Source organism: Diabrotica undecimpunctata, chromosome 4 (genome assembly GCF_040954645.1).
Source record: "Diabrotica undecimpunctata isolate CICGRU chromosome 4, icDiaUnde3, whole genome shotgun sequence".
NCBI lineage: Eukaryota > Metazoa > Arthropoda > Insecta > Coleoptera > Chrysomelidae > Diabrotica > Diabrotica undecimpunctata.
This window is the reverse complement of record NC_092806.1, coordinates 76,267,362-76,292,599: the sequence shown is the minus strand read 5'-3', so window position 1 is coordinate 76,292,599 and position 25,238 is coordinate 76,267,362. Positions and strand designations below refer to the sequence as shown.

General features: G+C 30.3%; 1 protein-coding gene across 1 annotated transcript in view; it reads right to left on the bottom strand.

Moving 5' to 3' along the window:
• Positions 1-24,468, bottom strand: part of P5CS (Delta[1]-pyrroline-5-carboxylate synthase) — a 57,907-nt gene extending 33,439 nt beyond the window's left edge. Inside the window, exon 1 of the mRNA XM_072529795.1 lies at positions 24,199-24,468. Coding sequence (XP_072385896.1) covers positions 24,199-24,309 — 111 coding nt within the window. The 5' untranslated portion in view covers positions 24,310-24,468. The remainder of the gene's footprint in view (positions 1-24,198) is intronic.
• Positions 24,469-25,238: the final 770 nt, after the last annotated feature.

The window sequence follows — 25,238 nt, the reverse complement described above, 5'->3', positions numbered from 1 at the left end:
AATTTATTTTGTTATATATTTCTTTCTTAAAATTTCTAGTTTCAAGTACATTACCACATCTTTGTCCTTAAATAATAATGTATTATGAATCGCAGTTAAATGAATCATTTTTGCCACGATAATTACTACATGTAATGATTCCGTAATTATTTTTAATACTAGATGGTAAAAATGTTCACTCTTGAATGTTAGAATATATTTCGGAAATACTTTCTTCTCTAATGGTGTACATGTATTTTTACAGATTGCCATGGATTTCAAAACTGTCAACGTTAAATGTAAATCTAATTAAAAATGAAATATGTTTGAAAAATATTTGGCACTGTTTCACACTTTTTCTGATTGTTTTAATCACAAATTTTGGTGATCTATTAAAAAAATTAAAATACTGCGTGGAAAAGTTATTTAGTTATAAAAATGATAAAATTTGAAACGCAATATCGATATTTTAGATATAAAAAATTAATGTCTTTATTAAAACGCTTTAACTATTCGAATAAAAAAATTGAAATGTTTATAAAAGAAAATGTTAAGCAATTCTTAGAACACTCCTTAGCTAAGACGTATTTATAGTGCCTACGACAAGAAATTGGGAAGGGTGACGCATAAATGTAAATTGATCTACTAATTGTACGAACATTACTTTGTATTTTGAGATCGATTTCCGAACTGGAAATTGAAACGTCAATAAACGTACTTTAACCTTTAATTGTGGCTTATTCACATTTAAATAGTAATTATTAAATTGAATTTTATTTAATTTTATTTAATTTTATTTAATTATATTTAATTTTATTTAATTTTATTTAATTTTATTTAATTTTAATTAATTTTATTTAATTTTATTTAATTTTATTTAATTTTATTTAATTTTATTTAATTTTATTTAATTTTATTTAATTTTATTTAATTTTATTTAGGTAATTTTATTTAATTTCATTTAATATTATTTAATTTTATTTTTTTATTATAAGTAGGTATATGTATACAGAAACTTAAATTTTTAGCAATTTTCGGAAAAAATTAATTACTGATGAAGTATTAAAATTTTCGAGTAAGGATATTTCAATCGAATGAATTAGCAAGAAATCAAACGTACCATTTCAAGAACAAAATATGACTGAGATGTTGGTAGTTCAGATTTCTTTCCTAGGTCGCGTAGTTACCCTATCGGACAAACACTGTGACTTGTCGTCCTAGTCTTTTATTTAGATAGAGAATGTCGTCACAATATTATTTTTTTTATCTGTTCAAGCGGAATTCCGGTGGCGTTTTATGTATCGAAAGTTAAGATCGTGACATATAATGTTTTTAACAATGATTCACGGCTCATTTTAGGAATAGTTATTTCACCTATTTCACTTGATACAGATTTCAGAGTTGAAGTCTCATGTTTAAAGATTAACGAATTTTAGGAATGGTTATTTCTCCTATTTGACTTAATACAGATTTCAGAGTTGGAATTCAATTTTTAAAAGCAAACGAATTTACAGTTTTGCGAAGAATATTTGTTTGTGCTTTATTCAACTTAAAGGTTTTTGCACTGATTTGTATTTAGAGGAACATCTGGTAAGTTTTCTTTTGCGCACAATACGTTAAATTGTAGCTACTGACAATCGTGTTAAAAAGAATACCGACTAGAAGGTATTATTTACTTAGTTTTTCATATACCTTTCAGATAATTTGTTTTTTATGTTGTGAGACCAGTCTATGCAGTATCGTCACAACATGATCTGAGTCCCGTGGCAAATTTATTGGATGTGGCACCAAGAAAAATCGTCACAGGATCCGGCTCTGAATGTCAGGCATGAAAGTCGACTTAATTTTAAGCTCCACAACTTTTATAGTTTTTAATAGAAAAAGTATAAATTTAAATAATTAAAAGTAATATATCAAGGAAGTTTACAGTGATTTGTTAAGTGCCGTAAGTACTTCTTTCCAGTTAATCATAGTTTGATTAGAAATATCACTTTTAAGCATCAATAACATATTCTCATCAATAATTGTAGTTACAAATTAACCAAAAAACTAGTTGTACTCTTATCGTTATTCAGCTAATTTGGTAATTACCAGCCGATCAACTAGTTTTAAAATAAACAGAGTCGGACTTTATTTGATTTAATCTATATATAAAATAAAGTCCTGTTAAAATTGCATATAGAGGATTCATCATGTCCGTAACATTAGATGGAAGTTCCAACGTAATTAACTCTGTACCACAACATACTAACACAGTTAAATCCTACTCAAAGTTCTAAGCCAACATACATATATTCAGGACCTAGTCCTGAACAAGGGATTGTTTTCTCTTCAAAGGATGGATTACGCCTACAGGACTACCTCATACCACTAGGAGCACTTATACAGCCCAAAAACATCTTATTTTCTTCAAGGCTGTCCAATAATCGAGTATGCATGTATCTAGCGAGCAAAGAAATTGTGGATAATTTTATGCAGGTATATGATGGTATAATACTAATAAATGATGAACCAGTTCAAGCTAGAAAATATATTACTCCAGCGGATAGGTTAGTTCTATCGAATGTATGCCCCTTAATTCCCCATGATATTCTTATTCACGAATTAGAAAACCTAGGTCTCAAGCCAATGTCATCAATGACCTTTCTTCGTATTAGCTCTACCTTACCGGAATTCAATCATATTTACAGTTTTAGAAGACAAATTTTTATCAACCCTGTTATAAATCCTTTACCAGAATCTTTTTTGATTAATTACGATAACAAATCCTATCGAATTTTCTTATCGCAAGATAATCAGTTATGCTTTAACTGCAAACAGCAAGGACATAATGCTAATAATTGTAAAAATCCCACAAACTCTCAACAAACACCCACACCTCAAACTATTTCAACATCGTTAAATACTCCTTCACAAATGGACACCATACAAAAACTTCCCAATCAGCAATCTACTTCCTTAATAAACAGTACAAATCCTGAACATGTCGAACCAAAAGCATCCTCAGTTGACAATACCATTACACCTCCAGAAAATAACAGCGCTATATTACTAGATATTACTCAACAGACAAGCCGTAAGCGTGACGTCACCATCTACCAACATATACACCAGCTCTGTCAGAAAAAGATAAACAAACAGAAATAAATTTTAGGAAACCTACACAAAAACCCAACAAAAAACCCAAGAAAAGTTCTGATACTGACCTAAAAACAATAATAAATGAACATTCACCACCATATATCCTTAATCACGACCAATTTATAGATCTGTTAGAAAACGCACCAGGTTCTCCAAATATTATCACCACTATAACTAATTATACACATGATTTTACTGGATTACTAGGAATGATTAGTAACTTATATGCTTACATAACAGATAGATCTCTTAAAATCAAATGTACCAAACTTAGAAAAAAAATCACAAAACACCTAAATGACGAACTTTCTTCTACCGACAACGAAAATGACATTTTACTTGACACAGACCTTGAGTCTTAATAAAATTAAAACTTTTTTATAACTAGAAAGTAAAAATGGCGTCGTTTAATTCAATTATTCAGTGGAATATAAACGGATACTATAATAACTTACCGATGTTAAAAATTCTACAATCAGAGTATCTACCAGATATTATTTATCAAAGTTTTTCAAAAAATAGAGTAAACCAAAGAATAGCAAGCGGTGGAGTGACAATTCTTGTAAATAATAAATTAACCGCAAGTATGTTACCCCTACAAACACATTTAGAAGCTGTAGCTATTTCTCTAGAAGGGACCACAAAAATAAATATTTGCACGATTTACTTACCCCCAGGACAACCAATTGATAAACAGGACCTTTTTAACCTCGTGAGACAAATACCTTCTCCGCGTATTTTAACAGGTGATTTTAATGCTTACAACAGTATTTGGGGCTCTACATATGACGACAAAAGAGGACTTATTATTGAAGAATTAATAGATCAGTATAACTTATCACTGTTGAATGATGGACGCCCTACAAGATTCAATATACAAACAGGCGAATCAACGCCCTTGGACTTAACGATAGCGGATAATAACTTCTCTGCATTAATGACATGAAACAGATTAGACTACACTTATAACAGTGACCATTACCCAATAATAATCACCAATAACTTGTTCAAGCCCAAAAATGGAAAGCACGCCCCTAGGTGGAAAACGAAGGAAGCAAATTGGACATTATTTGAAGATATCATAGAAAAACATGTCACAAACTGTAAAATATCCAACAGTAATGACACAGACATCGAAACCTTCTTCAGAATCATATTAAAAGCAGCCGAGGAAACCATTAAGAAAACTGCACCTATTACAAAACATAAACCAGTCCCTTGGTGGAATGAACAATGTAAGACATCGATCGAAGCTTCCAAAAAAGCCTTTAACAAATAAAAAAGACATAAAACACTTAACAATAAAATAGAATTTCAAAAACTTAAAGCTAAAGCTCAGTTAGTAGTAAAAACTTCAAAAAGAAATTCGTGGGCTCAATTTGTGTCCAGTATAAACAGTAAGACCCCTATGTCTGAAATGTGGAAGAATGTCAAAAAAATATCTGGAATATCGGCTTATAACAAAATCACTCAACTAAAGAAAGATAATAAAATAATCACAGATGACCTAGAAATAGCAGAAGAATTTGCTAATACGTATAAAAATAGATCTAATACAAGCAATTATAATAATAATTTTATCAACTTTAAACAGAACAAAGAATGCAATGTAATTATACCGTTTGTAGATGACACAGATGCTTTAAACACCAAATTTAATATAAATGAATACAAAGATGCATTAAACTCATTTAAAGAGACTAGTGAGGGTCCAGATAACATCCCAATGGTTTTTCTTAAGCATTTACCTGAGAATGCACACAATCATCTTCTTAACATATTTAATATTATTTGGACAGAACAGAAATTTCCAACAGCATGGAGAGATTCTATTATAATACCTATATTAAAACCAAAATGCCCCAAAACAGATCCTGAGTCTTATAGACCAATTGCGCTAACATGTACTGCATGCAAACTGTTAGAAAAAATGGTCAACCGTCGTCTCCTCTGGACACTTGAAGATCGAAATATTATTATTCCAGAACAAAGTGGTTTCCAGTTAGTCTAACATCTAACTATAAAAATTAAAGATAATGCAAAAAATCATGTCTATAGAAATACTTTTACTGATAATTACCCAAACCTTAATGCAAATCACCGTTCTAATAAACCTTTTTATAAAAGAATAAAAGACCATTTGCATCTGGTTGATATTGTCATACCTGAATGTCTTCCATACACATATGATCATAATCCACCTTGGATTCAAAACATACCATCATATAACTTTGAACTTACGTCATTTGATAAAAACTCCACTAATCCTGATCTAATTATTTCCCATTTTAGAAAAATCATTAGTCGTTATAAAAATCATACCCAGATATACACTGATGGTTCAAAATCATCCGAAGGTGTGGGAGCGTCTGTAGTAACTCCAGAGAAGGTCCTTAAATTCAAACTATCTAATGTTAGTACTATGTATACAGCTGAACTGTATGCTCTCTATCGCGCCATAAAACTAATCAATCTGACAACAAACTCCAAATATATTATCTTTTCTTCAGGCTTATATCAATCATAATGAGATAAATTTCATCTGGATCCCATCCCATATAGGAATAAAAGACAACGAAACTGCTGACCATAGTGCGAAAGACGCGATAGTGAGTGACGTTTCAGAGATCGTAAACACATCAGTATCAACGGATATAAAAGCTTATATAAAAAAATCAATCTTAAGTGCGTGGAAAAATAAATGGAATGTGTCGAATTCAAAATTAAAACAAGTGAAACCCAGCATAGAGGCATGGAATGTGTTACCTAAGTCAAGAAGCCAAGAAATAATAGTAACGTGCCTCATACTCGGACATACTAGGTTAACGCATAATTACTTAATTAAAAAGTGCGAACCGCCGCGATGTGAAACGTGTAATACGACACTAACAATAATGCACCTACTATCTGAATGTCACCTCTACAATCAACAACGAAGCAATAACAAGATACCAGGAACACTTATAGAAGCTCTAGGTGCAGACTGTAACTTTAACAATACTCTGAATTTCTTGAAAGACATTAATAAGTACCACAATATTTAATAAACCAAATTGTATTGAAGTAATTGTACCTAATGTAATCCACTAATCTTTCGCTAATGGCCATTTGGTCGATGCGATTTTCTAAATAAAAAAAAAATAAATAAAATAAAAAAAAAATCATCACATTTTAATTTAATTCTAATAAATAACTGAGATAGTTACCCAACAATATTGTGTATGTTTTAGTAAAATATCTACTTATAAAAAGTATAGGTATTATGTATTATGTATGTATAGTTTAATATTAACAAGATATTTATTAATAAAATTCTTTTTTAATAACATCATCAAAATTTAAAGATCTTAAATAAAATGATTCTTAACTATTTATAAATCACAAGTTCTTTAATACATGTTAACTTTTCTAGTTTATCTATAAAGGTAGATCAAAAACTGAAAATTTCCTTGGCAAATAATTCAGATATGTCTTTTTTATATATTTGCAAGGTTTTTACTGTCAGGTTTCAAAACATTCAAATTGGAAACAATTTCATTCATTGTAAGGAAACGCCATTTTAGTTGATTAATAATGATGTTCAATACTCGACAAAATATGTTCACTATAAACAAACTTCCGGATCTTGAAAAACGTTCATCTTCGCAAAGTTCGTCAAAAAGACGTTTCACCTTCCTTTGACATGTTTTAGGAAACTCAGGGTTAATGGACTACTTTCCTGATATACAATTTGCTTCTTTTTTAAAATTTTCAAATTCATGTCGGTACCTTGTTAGCGCTTTTTGAACTTTTGCAAACCAAACTTTTAACGCAAAAATAGCATCATATCATAACGTCCTGCCCATCTACTAGGGTTTAATGTTTTTAATGTTATTGAAGTTTAAGACTCCTTTTTTTTTTATAAGATATAAAACTTGATAAAATATTCCATCTTTTAATATTATGGTCAAAAAAATTATAAATTCTTTAAACTGTTTCAAAAAAATGTTGTCTATCAATAACCTCCCTTACTGCATCATTAACTACTAGATTTAAATTATAACCAGTACAGTGAAAATATACCGTGTTAGGTTTGATATCTTTTATGAGTTTTTAAATTCCACCATAAGTGCCTTTCATTGTATTAGCACCATCATATTCTTGTTCTTGATACTTATTTAGAGGTATCTTTTTGTCATTTACGAATTTATTAATTTGGTTAGACAATGATAATGCTGTTTGGTTTTAACTTCATGAAATCCTTAATCCTTCAAGATAAACCTTGAACACAAAATTAATCTTACTGTGCCATTGAGAAACACGAGGCAACTTGATAACGAATTAAAAGTTTTTATAAAAAATATCTAGTAGCTAACTTGGGAAAATACTCCCACAATAACTTCCACGAGACAAAACTAGTCTAAATAATGCTACACAAAAACTAAAACGGGAGATATAGAATTTAAAAAATTCAACAATTGATTCCTTTTTAAGTAATTTAATAGCTGACTAAAACACAGATTATTCGTTATGGAAGGCAACAAAAAGAATGAAGAGACCAATTAATCGTTCTCGTCCTATTAAGTTGAAAAACGGCAACTGGGTTAGAAGTAACGAACAAAATCCAGAACGATTTGCAGATCATTTAGAAAGCACTTTAAAACGTAACAATAATGGTAAAGAACTGACCAATTAATCGTTCTCGTCCTATTAAGTTGAAAAACGGCAACTGGGTTAGAAGTAACGAACAAAATCCAGAACGATTTGCAGATCATTTAGAAAGCACTTTAAAACGTAACAATAATGGTAAAGAACTGATATTGGAAGAACTATTCCAAACAGAAGAAAGAATAACGTTGACATAATTTAAAAAAGTATTAACGGAGATAAAACAGAATATAACTCCTAAGAAAGTTCAGGAATATGATCTCATAACAGAAAAACTATTAAAAAATCTACCAAGAAAAGTCATAATTAAGCTGACACACCTAATAAATGCTGCTATTAGATTGAGATATGTTCTCAGACTTTAAACAGTAGCCAAAGTCATTATGATCGCCAAACCAGGTAAAACTGCTAATGAAGTGACATCCTATCGACCAATATCACTCCTTCCACTGATGTCAAAACTATTTGAAAAACTTCTATTGAAAAGATTAAACTCTCATGCCAGACTTTATCAAACGCCTGTGCTACGTCCAAGACGATTGTAGAGCAGACTTTATTTTCTTCTAATGTTTGTCTATTATATTCGTAATTCTGTGAACTTGATCTATAGTTTAATGTTTATTTCTGAAACCAAGTTGATGATTTGGTATAAGATTTTTTCTTTCCATGATTGGTTTTAAACTATAAACTAAGAACTTTCATGCCTAAACAGTATTCATAAATCTTATAATCATACTTTGCCAATAGGTATTTCAGAGTAAAACAAGAAGTGTACACCGATTTAAGGGAGATCAAAGCTGGCGTGCCACAAGGGAGTGTATTAAGTCCGGTCCTGTACCTACTGTATACGTGTGAGATTCCCGAGATGGAACAAAATACTATTGCCACCTTCGCGGATGATACAGCCGGATTAGCGATAGAAGACACTAGTGAAGAAGCGACTGATAAGTTGCAACTATTAGTAAATACAATATATACCTGGACCAGAAAATGGCGAATAAAGTTAAATGAGACTAAATCTGAACACAATAACTTAACAAATAAAAAAAGGAAATTTCCCAGTTAGAATAAATATACCCAAGTTCCTTATGCAACATCATCAAAATACTTGGGCATCACCCTAGACGCGAGGTTGAGCTGGAAAGTCCATATCAAAAAAAAAGAGGAGAGCTTGATATTAGATATAAGAAATTGTATTGGCTGATTGGACAAAATTCAACATTATCCATTCATAATAAATGATCAATTTACAAGCAAGTATTGAGGCCAGTATGGGTATATGGCCTCAGTACTTGCTTGTAAATCCTAAAAATAACTCTTTAATGACGAACGACTTTGCAATTCTGTTTTCGAATCTCTTGGTCATACATGATAAAATTCGCGCATTTGATCTGTTTTTGAAATATCTTGAGTCGTATCGAATATGAAAGGGTACAATGTATAATAATGAGAGCATTTTCTACTTTTATAAACAAAAGAGAAATGTGCTAATTTTGTATTTTTTGAACTTAAGTATTTCATCTGGCGCCTTGTTTTACTTATCAATTCATTCTTGTAAAATCGAATCGTCTGTAGCTAATAACTCAATAATATTTAAAAAGTTTTCTCGGGAAGTTGAATTATTGATATATGCTATTTCTCTGTACCTTACAAATTGAAAGCGTTAGAGTAATATCAAGGAGTCTAGAGAGTACTTGACTTGTACTGGTTCAAGGCGCCTAAAAGACTTTTTTTCTCAATCATGGACACTTGATCTTCATCTAGTGCTCCATGAAAACCCATACATAAGACAAGAATCCAGGTGAATTTTCATAACCTTCCATTTAAACATTTTGTCATTTTTTGATGCCAGATTCGCAATGAACCAACATGGTTCAATACGCCTTCTGAAGTATTAAGGAATGGGAGAGCCATGTACGTTCATGTTTCACACCAGACTTGGAAACAATACAGTAATGTTTTTCTAGGAGAGATATATTATCACTGCTTTCTAAGAAAGGATGCATAAGTTTACACTGTCCGTTTTTAATCACGAATCATTTCACTTGATCATTTAATTCTTTAAAATTACACTGATCAGTAATATATGACGAACATGCAATATTGTTTACACTAAAATATGATTCACTTTGATTTTTACTAATACCTTGTTGTAGTTTACTTATATTTATATACTGGCGTCGAAAGCTGCATCTGCTATATTCTTAAGTTTAGTAAGTCCAATTTGCCTTTATTTGCAGATTCAATAAAAATAAAACTACGAAAAATCAAAGACACCAATGACCCATTGTTACTACAATCAAACGAAGAATACGTAGTACAGCCCTCCATACTTAAAAAGTAAAAATCTGGAATTCCAATGCATCGCTAAACCGCCAGCGCCACGAAAAACGGTGTACTTTTACGGTTAACAAAATGCGAGAATTCCACGAGCGTCATGAGCTCGGTCGCGCCACTAAGTAGGTACCGCGACAAAAATGAAACAACCAATGGATGCGTTCTAAAATGGATCCTTCTCTTATGAATAGGTTTAAATCTTTATTATTTATTTGAACTTATATATTATGGTCTTTAGTTATATCTAAACTGAATTAATTTTAAGTAGGTACTTATATAAAATTTATATTCTTTACTAAATTTTGTTAAACATTAACTTCTACTTGCAGCCTCTCGAGCCGGGAGCCCCATCATGCCGGAGGCTACTTGAGCTTGATTGCAAAAACTATATGTTTCAATGGGCAATAAAATATTCAATAATACCAATTCATTTAATTTTTAATCATCAGTAAAAATGTAATATGAAGACAAGTAAATATTCGATAGTAATCACAAACATCGCCGCAGCAGATAGGTCGAAACAGCTGTAGTGATAATAATTGAAAATAAATTTTGTGGAAGTGTTAAAATCAAAAGTTTTCAGTGTTTTATTGTTAGATAAAATGAATTTCCATCAAGTAACGGTCGAATCCATTACTTAGGTATTTACTTGTCGATAGTAGAGATTAGCTGATTATTGTCTTTATGAGATTGTAAAGACGCAAAATAATAATAGTTTTTAGGTAATAATAATCATTTTTTAATGTTATGTGTTGATTTTAGAAATTAATTCAGAGCAAAGCATTAACCGTAGTAATAAGTAACGCAGATGTATTCTTATATTATAAGGCAAAAATAAGGAAAGAGATTCTGGAACTCTTTTCCTGTTGAATCTTGAAGTTAAATATTTTATTTTTATGAAATTATTTTACATTTGCTTTGACTTTTGCGGCAACCAAGTTAATTGTTGCTACAAAGCTGCAATTGATAACAATTTACATTTTACCATTATTTCTTAATTTATATATTTTTTTAAACGATTCCCAAATTGGAAAATGAAACCAATGTAAAATTTAATTCTAATTTTACAATCAAATTGTAGTTTAATCCCATATAAATATAATATATAAACCTTTGGGAGTAATAAATTCACGGAATGATCAAAATACCAGGAGACACATTACGATGGAATTAATTTCTAATAAAATAATTAAATCGTACAAAAAACTAATGAAGTATCGACGCTGCTAAAATTGCGGAATTCTTTAACAGTTCACGGTGTCATTTTCCGTTTTTAGTAAATCACCCCCTTCAATATATTGTTGGACTATAGCCACAGAGGTAAGTTAGAATGTGCATAGAAATTTTAATGCAATTATTTTTTTAGCTCTTGTTATATTTATTGTTGAGAGTTATTGTAATAAAAAGTAAAATGTAAATAACAATTTTAACAAAATATTTTGTCATCGTCGTTGTTTATTTTAGGTCGTTGATCATTGGTATTTTTCATCGTAAGAAAGATCTTTACAGTATAAAAATTTTCAATATAAAATATAAGATAAAATATTTGGTATCAGAATACTGATTAAACATCTTAATATAAAAACTATAAAACCAATAGAGTTTAGTTTAGATGTTCCTTGCGATATTTTTCTATAAATTTCAAAAAAAATAATGTAACGATAGGTAAGTAACTGTGATAAGTAATCTGATATAGAGTCTGGTAAACCAATTTTGTTATTGATAATTGAAATCCTATTTTAACATATGTTCTTTTAAAAACAATATGCACTCATTCCCTGTACAGTCGGCGAGATTAGAAGAATATTAGATTAGAAGAAACAAGGTTTTTTATTCTCAAAAAAAAAGAATTGGAAACAGTTAAAAACAGATAAAGCTAATAACAATAAAACAAATACAATTAACAATATTTAAAAAGGTGCCCAACCCCTCTTAACTTTAATGACTGGTTTTACTTATTTGTGAATAATTAATTAAATTTTCAGATCTGGACCGAAGTATTTTGTAGCAGATGTTCTTATAGTAAGTGTATCAGTTCTTTCATTGTCGTATATTTCCCCGGTTCCTGAAATCCATACCAGTGTGGCAATGTTATGTTCCGAGAGACTCTCAAGTTTCTGTCGGCATTCTCACTTTAACCTAGAGTAAACCGCTTATAATAGCCCTCGTGGCTGCTTGGCTATCTGTGTATATATTGATCTACTTTAATTGAAAACAATTACATCTAATAACAATTGTATTAATTTCGCTTGCACAATGAAAGAATGCGTAAATCTCTGTCTAAAATGTAAAGGTATATTCTCCCACTGGAATAGAAATGTTTAAATTTCCACAACTACTAGTTGAGAGTTTGCTATGCCTCAGTCCTCTCGTGGCAAAGATCAGCTTGGAAAATGATGAACTTGAAAATGTCCCATACGTTGCTCAGGTTTTCTCGCAGTCTATAGTATCCCATTTTTGCCTCCGCCCTTATGTGTATAGAGGGGAGATCCAGTTGGGTCTCCATAGCTGCCATTAGTGTGCCCCTCATAGCTCCTCATGATTTTAGGGCAAACAAGTATTTGCGCCTTACTTAGTTTAGGGATGCTCCTATTCTTCCTGCAACCTGTCACTAGCTGTTCCAACTTCCTTGAAGGTGGTTGTTTGACATTATCATAAGGGAGTTAGACAGATTCAAGAATTAGCTCCTTGATACTTACTGTCTCTATAGTCTTTACTTCTTTTATCGTCGTATCATCTCTGGAACTCCTTTCATCAATGGCAGTGTTTTAATATGTCGTTTGACTATTATACAGTATATATATTTCACCAATGCCCAACAGACCTCTTATTTTGCCCTTATACTTTTTTATCAAAGTTTTACCATGCACTCTCTAGACATGATGGTGTTACACCTCGGCATTAGTATACCTCGCTGTAGTTGAGCTACTAATTTCACCATTTAATGAATCAGTTGGAATGCAGCTGTCTGCGATTTATCCATTTACCATAATAATAGGTCATGATAGGTTCCAGGTCCTGGAAAACATCGTAAAGTGCCGATGAATTTACCAGACTACGATCAGCTACAAAATACTTCGGTCCAGGCCGGAGTGTCAAAAAGTACCGTCCGCAATAGGGAAAAAAGACTAGATCCGTACACAACATAACTGTCACTGAGATAATATACCCAGTCATGCAAATAGCAAAATTCATGCACTAATAGGGCTAAGTACTGCGGAAAATAAGCCGGAAGCAGCTCAAAGTAATAACAAGCTTCCTTAGTGAATATACGTTAGTCAGAAAACACCTGCATACAATGGGATTTTCCATGTAGACTTAAGCTGCAGTTCTTTTAGAGAACCTGAAACAGTTACAATATTTTCCATGACTACAAGGCATTAGATCTCAAACGGCAAACAGTTTTTGGAGACTAATAACTGACTAAAACCAAGTAAATCAGACTAAGACCAAGTGAATCATGACTGAACGAAAGATATACCATAAATCAATTAGCTTGCCAAAAAAATGTCGCTTACTTCCCAAATAGTAAGTAAATGTCATTTTATATACTATTGTCACTATATATATATATATATATATATATATATATATATATATAGTGATACTCTAAATCAATATTTAAAACAGTACGGTCGAAAAAATAATTTAAAAAATATATATATATATATATATATATATATATATATATATATATATATATATACTAAGGTACACTCGAAGAGTGGTGGGCTTTTCGGTCAAAGTGGAGAAATAAAAGACAAAGAAGGTGGCTACTTCATCTATTTATTGAAGACGTTTCGCTTTCTGCTCAGAAAGCATCATCAGTTCATCTTACAAAGACATGTAGCAGTCAATGATGTTAAAAATATGAAAAAGCTTACGAAACTGGACATTTAGAGTAAAGTTGTATAAATCAATTAATTGAAACTTGGTATAGTTTGCAATTTAACAAAATTAGCACAGCAAAAGAACATGTGATAAACATACATGTGTATAAAAAAGTTATTATAAAAACTTAAGTAAAAAAACATTAAGGTTTATTTTAAAGTGTAAAGAACTAGAAAGATCATGAGAAAGCATTTCCAACAATTTATTTGTTGGAAGTAAATACATTGTTGGAAGTGCTTTCTCATGATCTTTCTAGTTCTTTACACTTTAAAATAAACCTTAATGTTTTTTTACTTAAGTTTTTATAATAACTTTTTTATACACATGTATGTTTATCACATGTTCTTTTGCTGTGCTAATTTTGTTAAATTGCAAACTATACCAAGTTTCAATTAATTGATTTATACAACTTTACTCTAAATGTCCAGTTTCGTAAGCTTTTTCATATTTTTAACATCATTGACTGCTACATGTCTTTGTAAGATGAACTGATGATGCTTTCTGAGCAGAAAGCGAAACGTCTTCAATAAATAGATGAAGTAGCCACCTTCTTTGTCTTTTATTTCTCCACTTTGACCGAAAAACCCACCACTCTTCGAGTGTACCTTAGTTTATTTTGGATTGACGGTCGTACTCCTTTTCTCGATATATATATATATATATATATATATATATATATATATATATATATATATATATATATATATATATGTATATATATATATATGCCTCCCAAAACTTGACTACAACAGTAGCTTACAAAGGCGCCACCTGCTTTGGCGGCCGTGAACGAAAACCATATGATAATATCGTTTTCTGTATCCTTTGTGCTATGCGAAATGTGTAAAAGATAAAATCTTTTAGCGAAAGCCGCTATCGCTTTATTAAATTAAATGGCCAAATATATGGCCTAGGAGGACAAATTCGTTATTTAATAAAGCGACAGCGGCTTTCGCTAAAAGATTTTATCTTTTACACATTTCGCATAGCGCAAAGGATACAGAAAACGATATTATTATATCGTTTTCGTTCACGGCCGCCAAAGCAGGTGGCGACTTTGTAAGCTAACTACTGTTGTAGTGAAGTCTTGGGAGACATGTTGGACTTTCCGAGTTAAAATTTGTATCAGGCCAAGTGTCTGATGAGGCTGGGATAGGCCGAAATGATCATAACACTTTATTGATACTGATTCGAGCACGGGAAGTTTAACGAATTTGTCCTCCTAGGCCATATATTTGGCCATTTAATTTAATAAAGCGATAGCGGCTTTCGCTAAAAGATTTTATCTTTTACATATATATATATATATATATATATATATATATATATATATATATATAAATTAAGGAACACTCGAAGAGTGGTGGGTTTTTCGGTCAAAGTGGAGAAATAAAAGACAACGAAGGTGGCTACTTCATCTATTTATTGAAGACGTTTCGCTTTCTACTCAGAAAGCATCATCAGTTCATCTAAAAAGAACAATATAAAAAACCAAACATCCATAGAAAAGTTATTACATGTGTGTTACCTTAAAAAGACATGTAGCAGTCAATGATAATAAATGTGTAAAAAAGCTTAAGACAATGGACATTTTGAGATCAAGTTGTATAAAAAATTAATTGAAACTTGAAACTTATAAACAAATTAACAAACTTAGCACAGTAAAAGAACATGTGATAACCATGACGTTAACAGAGGAAGAAATATTGGAATCAGTTAACAACAGTATTGAAAGTGATAAAGACGATGAATTTAACGACGACCCACAAACTTCGTCTACGAGCATATCAATCAACGAAGCAAAGAGTGCTATAACGACTGTACGATCATTTAGAGAGCAGTGTAGCAACATAAAAGATAACATATCCTCTTCTCTATTTATCATTGAAAATCAAATCCATTTTGAATCTATGAATTGTTTAAAACAAAAGAAAGTCACAGACTGTTTTAGTAGACTATACCTTTAATTATTGCTTTAACTTTTTTGTAAAGTGTATAATAAATTAATGTAGTGTATGTAGTAATGTAGTGTATAATAAATGCCTTAATTTTATTGAACTTCTGACCTATATTAATCCATCACAACATAGACTTAAAACCTCTATAACTTAAAATATTTGGTTTTTCCCTTGGACTTTAACTTATTAACTTTCTTCGTGTATAATTTGTTATATAATTATATTAATATATAATAATATAATCGATATACACTGACTTATCACTTGTTTACGTGAATTGGTGCAAGTGTTAAATTTTTTCTGTATAGGGTACAAAATTCATAATTTATCAAATATGTTTTAATTATTTTCGAAAAATTGTAGCAAAACTCCAAAGGTTTGTTTATTGGTTTAAATTAAACTAAACAGTGTGTTTTTTGTTTAGCTTTGAAAATTACTAAAAAAATAAAGGTCATAAAATGTTTTGAGGTTTTGGACTGTAGATATTCACAAACGTGACCTCCAAGCTAATTTTAATGTGGAAGCTGCAGTTTTGTTTTATTTATTATTTGTTTTAAGGGTATAAGGATCTTGGAAAAAATTGAAATTGACGAGCAAGCTAATTTTAATAAAAAAGGTACAGTTTAATTTATTTATCAGTTGTACCAAATGTACCTATACCAATAATGAACCATCCTATTTATAAGGTTTTGCAGTACTTTTTGTGTTATGTCAAATAATTTCTACTAATATAAAATAAATAAGTCGAAAATACTAATCCAATATTTGGTGTCGCTAAAAATAGATACCTCTCATGTCATAAAATTATCCAATCCGTGTTTTGTGTTACTCCAAGTTCTCCATTAATTCGAAATACGCTTGTAGTTGGATTATTGGTAACGATATCTAAAATATCGTTGAGTAAGTTTATTAGTGACATCTTTTTTGAGGATAGTAACATTTAAGTAAAACTCTGCTTCGACCAAAAAAAAGCACTTATATTATATATTATAGTTATTATGTATATATATATATATATATATATATATATATATATATATATATCCTTCGGTCTAAACCATCCTCACCTGACTTCTGTACCAACTGAATTTTGGTACTTTTCTATGCAAAACAAAGCATCCAGTTGTACAAATATCTTTGTTAGTTCGTTAATTGTAGACTGTCAAACACTATGTATATATATATAATATATATATAATATATATATATATATATATATATATATATATATATATATATATATATATGGTATTTGCTAAAAAGTACAATAGTACTTTAAGCAAAAGTACAGTTAACAAACCCCGTTATGCAAAATTTGTAATATCGAAGTTTCTAAAGCTCCACTATTTGCTAGGCGGAAAAATAGAAAAATTGATTAATAATACTATAGGTACATTATTTCCTTAAAGTTCATTCTATACATTAATGGCATATTTCTCTATAAAATGGGTGTACTAATTACAACCAATTGCGTAGAAATATTTAAAAATGGTAATTTTAGCAATATTTTTTTTATTATAACTAACACAAACGCTCTTTATAGAAGAAAACTCTTTAAACTACAAATTCTAAAACTCAGTTAAAGTCGATTTGACGTAATCCAAAAATTTCCAAGGGATCTAAAAATTAAAAATGGCGCCTGAACATCGGTTTAATTCTTTTATCTTTAAACCGAAATCTACAAACTTTAAGATTGCAACATGGAAAGTTAGAAGTAAAATTTTTTGATTTGACAAATACAGTCACACCTCCCCCTCAACCTTTCCTCCTGCAATATGTGACCTAACTCTTTTTAAATACAATAAGCTTGAGACCCCCCATGCAACAATTATTTCAATCATTTTACAACATACTTGCTTCTTTCCCAGATCATTGTCATATCTATACAGATTCATCCAAAACTATTGATGGTGTGTGATCAACAGTTATAACTCCGAACATTGTATTACAGTTTAAATTATCTTCCAGTTGCAGTATTCACTCTGGAGAACTATACTCAATTCTGCAAGTAATCATATATATATGATTGCATATACAAGTAATCCCATAGGTATTTTAATAAAAGAATAATTACATTTGCTAAACAACGCCAGGCAGCAGGTACTCTCTATATGGGTTCCATCACACAAGGAATCGAACAAGCAGATTTTCATGTAATTGAAGCAATACACAGTGCCTCTTCAGTGTTAGTGAACTTAGTGTCTGTTTCCGATTACAAATCGTTCCTTAAAGAAAAAGTGACGAATCAATGGAAAAAAGAATGGAATCTTGTAATTGGAAAGTAACGAATTGGAAAGTAATAATATCGGTATGAAGCAGCATAAATTTATTAAAGAAATGTCAACGAAATGTTGCAATTTCAATTATTCTGCTTGTTGTTTGTTTTAAAAAAGTTCTGTTTTTTATCGATTGTATGTAATATTGGTTTGATTGTTTTTTTCTTAAATTTAAATCAGCGTTTTGAATTTTAGTATTTTAAATGTAAAGTCTTGATGTTTACCTTTGGATATGGGGTGTTTTTAGTGAGGCGCTTTTAACTTTGATATTATTTAAGATATTTTAGTGAAATTTTTGCCATACCTAAATTTGAATGAATGTTTTAAATTTTATCTCGAAGTGCATCTGTTATTGCTTGATATAAAGCTGGTTGAACTCTATTAATAATTACTAAATAATAAATAAAGAAATAAATGGTTCTCTGTGACTATCTGCATGTTGTTTTTCATTATGTCAGTATTTTTATAAAAAAAAGCAAAATATACCTGCCCAAACAAATTACTGTATATTCAAAACCAATATTAAAGGTATAAGATAATTTATCTACTTAGTATTATTAAATTTATAATATTTATCTCTGTTAAATGATATTTCCCTGGTAATATTGACAGGAAACAAAACTCTTATCAGTTGTAGTATTTAAAATTTATTAAGTTATATAATTTTACAAAGAACTGACAGAATCGTTAATCTTTTTGATAATTTTTGATATTTCGATAAACGTTACTTCAGTTATAAAGAATGATTCTTTAACCAAAGTATGTTAGATATGAGTTAAATATTATTTCGTTATGTTAGCTATTCTGTCATGTTAAGGTAAAAGGCAGTAAATGACATTTTTGTCAAAAATGAGATATTAATGTATCCTACCTAAGTAGTAACTGCTCTTACTTTTACAAAGGGTTTGGTGCACATTTATAGTCAACTTTTACCAGAACTAGCAATGACAAAAAGCAGTAACTAGCAAAGTAACTCTCAATGTAATGGTAACAGGCAGTATCCAACGTAATAACTAATTACTGTTGTTTGCCTACACAGAGATCTGAAACATAATTTTTATTGTGAATGTAAACGGCAGTATCTACTTACTGCTATTTTCCTTCACTTTTGTATGCAAAGTTTGTATTATATCATGACATAAGGCAGTATCTTCTCAGATACTGGCATTTGCGTAAACATCACTTGATTTAATATCCGTTAAAATAAACATATGACATCGCGCAGAAAGTGTAATTTCCAGTTCCTGACCGTACTTAGATTTGTTTAGTCTACTGTTTGAAGTGTATGTAAGGTGTTGTATTTTGTGAATTGCACCAAAACTATTTAAATAACATGTTCACCTCACGGGATAAATATTTAGTGTCCTTAATAAGACAAGCAGAAGCATCAGATCAAAAATTCAAATCATGTTTTTTTTTTAATTCGGATTTAACTCTACATAACTTTAATATTTTAGACCTTTCAACAGCTGGTTTATCGGTTAACAAAGCACAAGACCGTAGAAAAACACAGGATGAAACTAGTGGATACTCCGAAAATTCTATTGATGATCCAAATTGTCTCCCTGAGACTGATAGTTCAGAAGAAATAATAATATTACTGAAGGTAATATATCTGAAAACATAGGTGATGAACTTATTCGCTCCCAAAAAAGGAAAAGAGTAAGAAGAAATTCATAAAGGAGAGAAAAAGATAAGAGAAGTCATCAGTTACGGAGTCCATGTGTATGCAAGAAGAGATGTGTAGAAAAAATAAAAGAAGAAAGAAGAGTAGCCATCTGGAACGAATTCTATAAAATGGATTACAATACAAGAAGAGCTTGGATACATGGTTGTATTGCCCAAAAAGATAAAGCAAGTAGAACAACTAAGGTGGAAGCAAGAAAGAGAAGTAGAACTTCAATCTACACGTTACCGGATGAAAACGCACATACACAGAGCATATGTAAAAAATTCTTTTTAAGAACTCTTGGTTATGATGGAAAAAACGATAAGTTTATCACAACGCTGTTACGCAATTCCACATCGGAATCAATAACCCCAAATAAAGATAGACGAGGATCAGCAGTACCATTTAACAAATGTAATCATCAAATTTCATCATTTCATCCATGTATAAGTCACTACCGAAGGGATCATGCTTCTAACCGTTTGTATCTAGCTAACGGTATCACAATTCGAAGTATGCATGCTGATTACCTTTAAAAATATCCTGAGAATAAAGTTAGTTATTAAACCTATCGAAAAGTGGTGTCCGACTTGAACATTAGCTTTACAAAATTACGAAATGAGGAGTGCGACTAATGTGTGTTGCATATTCAGCATATAAAATCTCATAATGAGGCAATAGCCACAGCAGGTGAAATTGTGGAAGGTTCTAATGAAGATCAACAACACAGAACAAATAGTATTAATACAACTCCTAGTTCTAGTCTGTAAGCATTAAGTTTAAAGCAACTTGTACATCTTGCATGAAATGGCTACAGTGAGAAGGCCAAAAAAGGAAGATTTGTATACAAACAGGATGTAGCACAGGAAAAAGTGGAAACCGAAGTAGTAAGGAGTGTAGACTTATAGAAAGTTATAATGCTACCAAGGATTCCCGGAAGCCAGAAGATATTTTTTACAAGACGACTTATGGCTTTTCATCCAACCTTTGCATCCATGGCAAACAAGAAGAGTAAAAGCACTAAAAAAACATATTAGTCTTGTGGCATGTAGGAGTAGCTGGAAGAAAGGCAGAAGAAATTGCATCTGAATATTGTAGAGCTTTAGTTGAAGAAAGAGACGCCGTTAAAATATTGTATTGGACAGACAATTGCTCAAAATAAAAATTTGTGCTTATTTACCATCTTTGTCATAATGGTAAATTTAAAAATGATTGTCACCTTTGAAATTACCCTTAAATATTTTGAGACAGGCCACACGTTCATGAGTGCGGATTCTTTTCATCACGGTGTGGAACAGAGCATGTAGATCACGAATGAAGGAAATATTTACGACTTCAACGATTTTATCAAGGCTGTAGAAAAGTCAAATGGAAAAAAATAAACGTAATTTTATTAAAAAATGAAGATGTTTTAAATTAGCAATCTGGAGATTCAAAAGCCAAATTAAATAAAACGGATAGACCTTTGTATTGCGATATCTGTGGTATAGTTCAGACGAGGCAGTCGATTACTTTTTTATAAAAATACTAATAATGACGAAAATTTCAAAGAATATAATTTTCTTAAAGCAAATTTAAAACTAAAAATTTCTATTAAATTGCGCGATAATTGTATAGGTGTAAACAAAAAAATTTTAAATTACAAATAAGTAACTCAAAACCATTATTTTGGCACTTACTGCTTTTTACGTTATCACGGCAGTATTGCAGATATACAGAAATTAGAAAACTGACATAATTAAAAAAACATTCTTACTCGCAGTACAAAACTAACACATGAATCAAACAGAAAATATGTAGATTTCAGAACTAGGATCAATCAAAACTTAGATAAAGTTTATAAGCTTCATGATCACCATATATTATATGAACCAGAAAACAAAGTGTGTTGAATAATCAAAAATAAAAAAAGTCTGTTAACAAGTATATTTTAACAAAAGGCCTGCAAGAGGAAGCATACGAGATATAGGTCAAAAAGCTTTAAGGGATAAATAATGAGGAAAGCCTCGGATATTACGAATCACCAAACAGCGATAAGGTTAAAGAATAAGGAATTAAAAACAAAATCAGAAAAGGCCACTGTAACGTATAAAATAACGAAGGAATTGGTGCTAATTTCGAGTTGGCGCAAACAATAATTTTTATTTAATAACATACTAGGAAACACAAGGACAGCTCAAAATTAGAACGCAAGCATAACATTTTAAAAGCGGGCAAAAACCATATAAGAAAACTACAGAGGAATATCGCTTCTAAATAGAACTGTTCTCCGCAATATTGAAAGAAAAATTAGAAGAACTAACGGAAATTAAGAAAGGCTAACATTCAGAAAAAGGTCGATAATCGATGCATTGTTTACAATAAAACAAAAAAACATCAATAGAATTGAATACACCTGCTCGTACGTGCTTCGTAGATTTAACCATTAAATTTAACAGTATGCGCCTGCATGTTGTGTTAAAGATACTTAGAGAGAGGGAGAGAGAGAGAGAGAGAGAGAGAGAGAGAGAGAGAAAAAGAAATAAAGAGAGAGAGAGAGAAAGAGAGGGAGAAAGAGAGAGAAACTAAAAAGTTTTGATAACATAAAATTTATCCAAAATCACTCTATACTTTATTTTGTACGAAGAAAGAGTTATTAACGCCCCATATGTATATATATATCTACCACGCTTACTTTTCCCGACCATGAGAAAATATTCGCACAACACAGTAGAAAATTGGGTTTTTTAAGAAAGATACTAAGAAGCAAAGATCCTGAAAAAATACACCATAAATATTAATTATAAATTAAAAATTTTATTACATAGAATTTATCGTTAAACATAATAGCGGTGAACAAAGAAGATTACAGAGTATTAGCAGACGTAACAATCAGCATGAACTCAAAATAAACTGATTTATAAAACTAATATGTCCTTTCATTGTCACCTAAGTTATTGTGTGGTTTTAAAACTATTTTCTTAGGACATATTATATTTTAATTATTACATTGTTTTGGAAATTAACCAGATATGTAATCAGACATATTTTATTAGGACTCAAATACTTTAGTTTGGCGTTGGAAACCAAAGCATCCAGAAAACCACCTACAGATATTAAAATTAAAATTTAAATTATAATATATGAATATCAGTACGTATATTAAAAAATGGATCATTAAATAATTCTATGATAAAGTCAAAATGACTTAATGAAAATGTTTTTTTAGAGAAGAAATTTTTTAACCTCTATTTTAGTAAAAACTGATTACGATCTGTCATTCATCAATAAGGAATTTTACTAAAAGTGTACTAGGGAGCAGCACAACACTAAAGAAGATCTTAAAATATAATATGGGAAACGATATGATGAAAACTACAATACCATAATATGTAAAATAATAATCTGAGAAACTTAAAAGAACAGGAATTCGATATTGCAACAACATTTAAACAACCACCATATTGAGATCTAGCTTATCTAAACCTCAACCCAAAATAAACAAAAAGAACAATTTATTGTGTTTATAAAATACTTTGTGAATGCAAACACTTAAAGTCAGTGAAGCCTCAAAATCACTAAATGTTATAATAAATGAACATAAATTTGGCATTAAAAATAGAGAAGTTGATAGATTTCAGATTATGTAAATACATATACACGAGGCAACAAATAATAGTCTTGAAAGAAATGGGTTGTAAAAAAAAGTAAAGCATATTGGGCACCAAATGCATACTCAGTAAAATGTTGTAGAATCTAAATAAACATGTAGAAAAAGTTACTAAAAAGAAAACAAATATTCGTACATTAATAAACAGAAATGAAACGTCCAGGATACATTTGATACAAGAAAATTGTACTGTCATGATTGGATATAATGGATTATGTCGATTTATTGAAGTGCAATTACACACTATTATTATTTTTCTGACAAGGATTCTTACTTTAAAGTTTATTTCACTTAAATGACATGTCCTCCCAGAAATCCATGTCAAAAATACTGTCGATACCACTTTAAAGTTTTCTTCTTTAAAGTGTATCTATAATACTTAATATCTAAATAGTCCTTATGTGTAAAGCTGGTAAAATTAAACTATTAAAATTTAATTTCTATGTTATAAAAAACAAAATATTTTGTTTGTTTTAAAAAAAAAACTTATATTGTAAAAATGATTTTCGAAGTGGATGTCGAAAGGTCAAATATAATATTTCTAATTACATCTCCTAGAAATTATAAGAAACAAAAAATAAAATTACCATTAAAATGCATTAAATTATTTCTCTCTGATAACTTTTTATTAAAATTATAATTATATTTTACCTGATGTGTTATAGATCTAGAACTAATGCTTGTAACTACCATCTGCGACGTACTCCAAATCGCTGGTCTAAAGCCAGTAATTTTCACAGGTACCTTCAGATATGCCCACATTTTAAAAAATGAAATAAGTTTCAACTTAATTAATTATTATAATACTTGTTCCATCACCCACGTTTAAGTGACTACTAAAAATGATTTTCTTATCTTTTAACTTTATTCTAAGAATCGGACTATGGCCATCGTAATAAGCGTGATTCTTTGTGATTTGAGCATCGGATTTGTGTTATTATAGATCTTATTATAAACACATCCTCTTATCGCTTTTACGTTAATCTTTTATCGTCTATTTTATAAAATTGAAACGGAATGTACCGTCTGTTTGAGAAAAACAAATAAATAATCTGGAGTATTTTTCTATAAATTATGCACAAATAAATTTCCATGATTTTGTAGATTTTTGTTAATAAACAAGATAAAATAATGAAGTAAACTAAAAAAGATCACCAACTCATAATAATAAAATCAAAAAGTTTACCAACAAAATTTTAGCAACCAAAATATAACTCTGGAATTTTTATTACCTAAGCAAATTATTGAATCTTTCATAGAAAATCATGGAAAAAGATTATGGATTAAGACCATTATTTGTTGCTATAATTCTTCCAGAACTAGAATTTTCCACTGCAAACTCCAAAAACACATCTTCAGGACACTTTGATATCCCACCAATATTCATAAAATACCTTTCACACCAAAAATAATCCTGTTAGATTTATTCAACACCTGTTTTTTAAAACATAAATTTCCAAAACTTTAGTCTCGGGCAATAACTATTCCCATTATTAAACCCAATAAGCCCAGGGATGTACCCTCATCATTTCATGTTTCGCACAAGCAGCATGTGCAAAATATTGTATAAAATTTTAAATCTTCGTCTAAAGGCGCGTACAGACCTACAAACGCATGCCGTGAGCAGCCACGAATACATGCGTTGCTTCTCGCGAATGACTTGAGCACACATGCTGCGAGCCAGAGTGGTG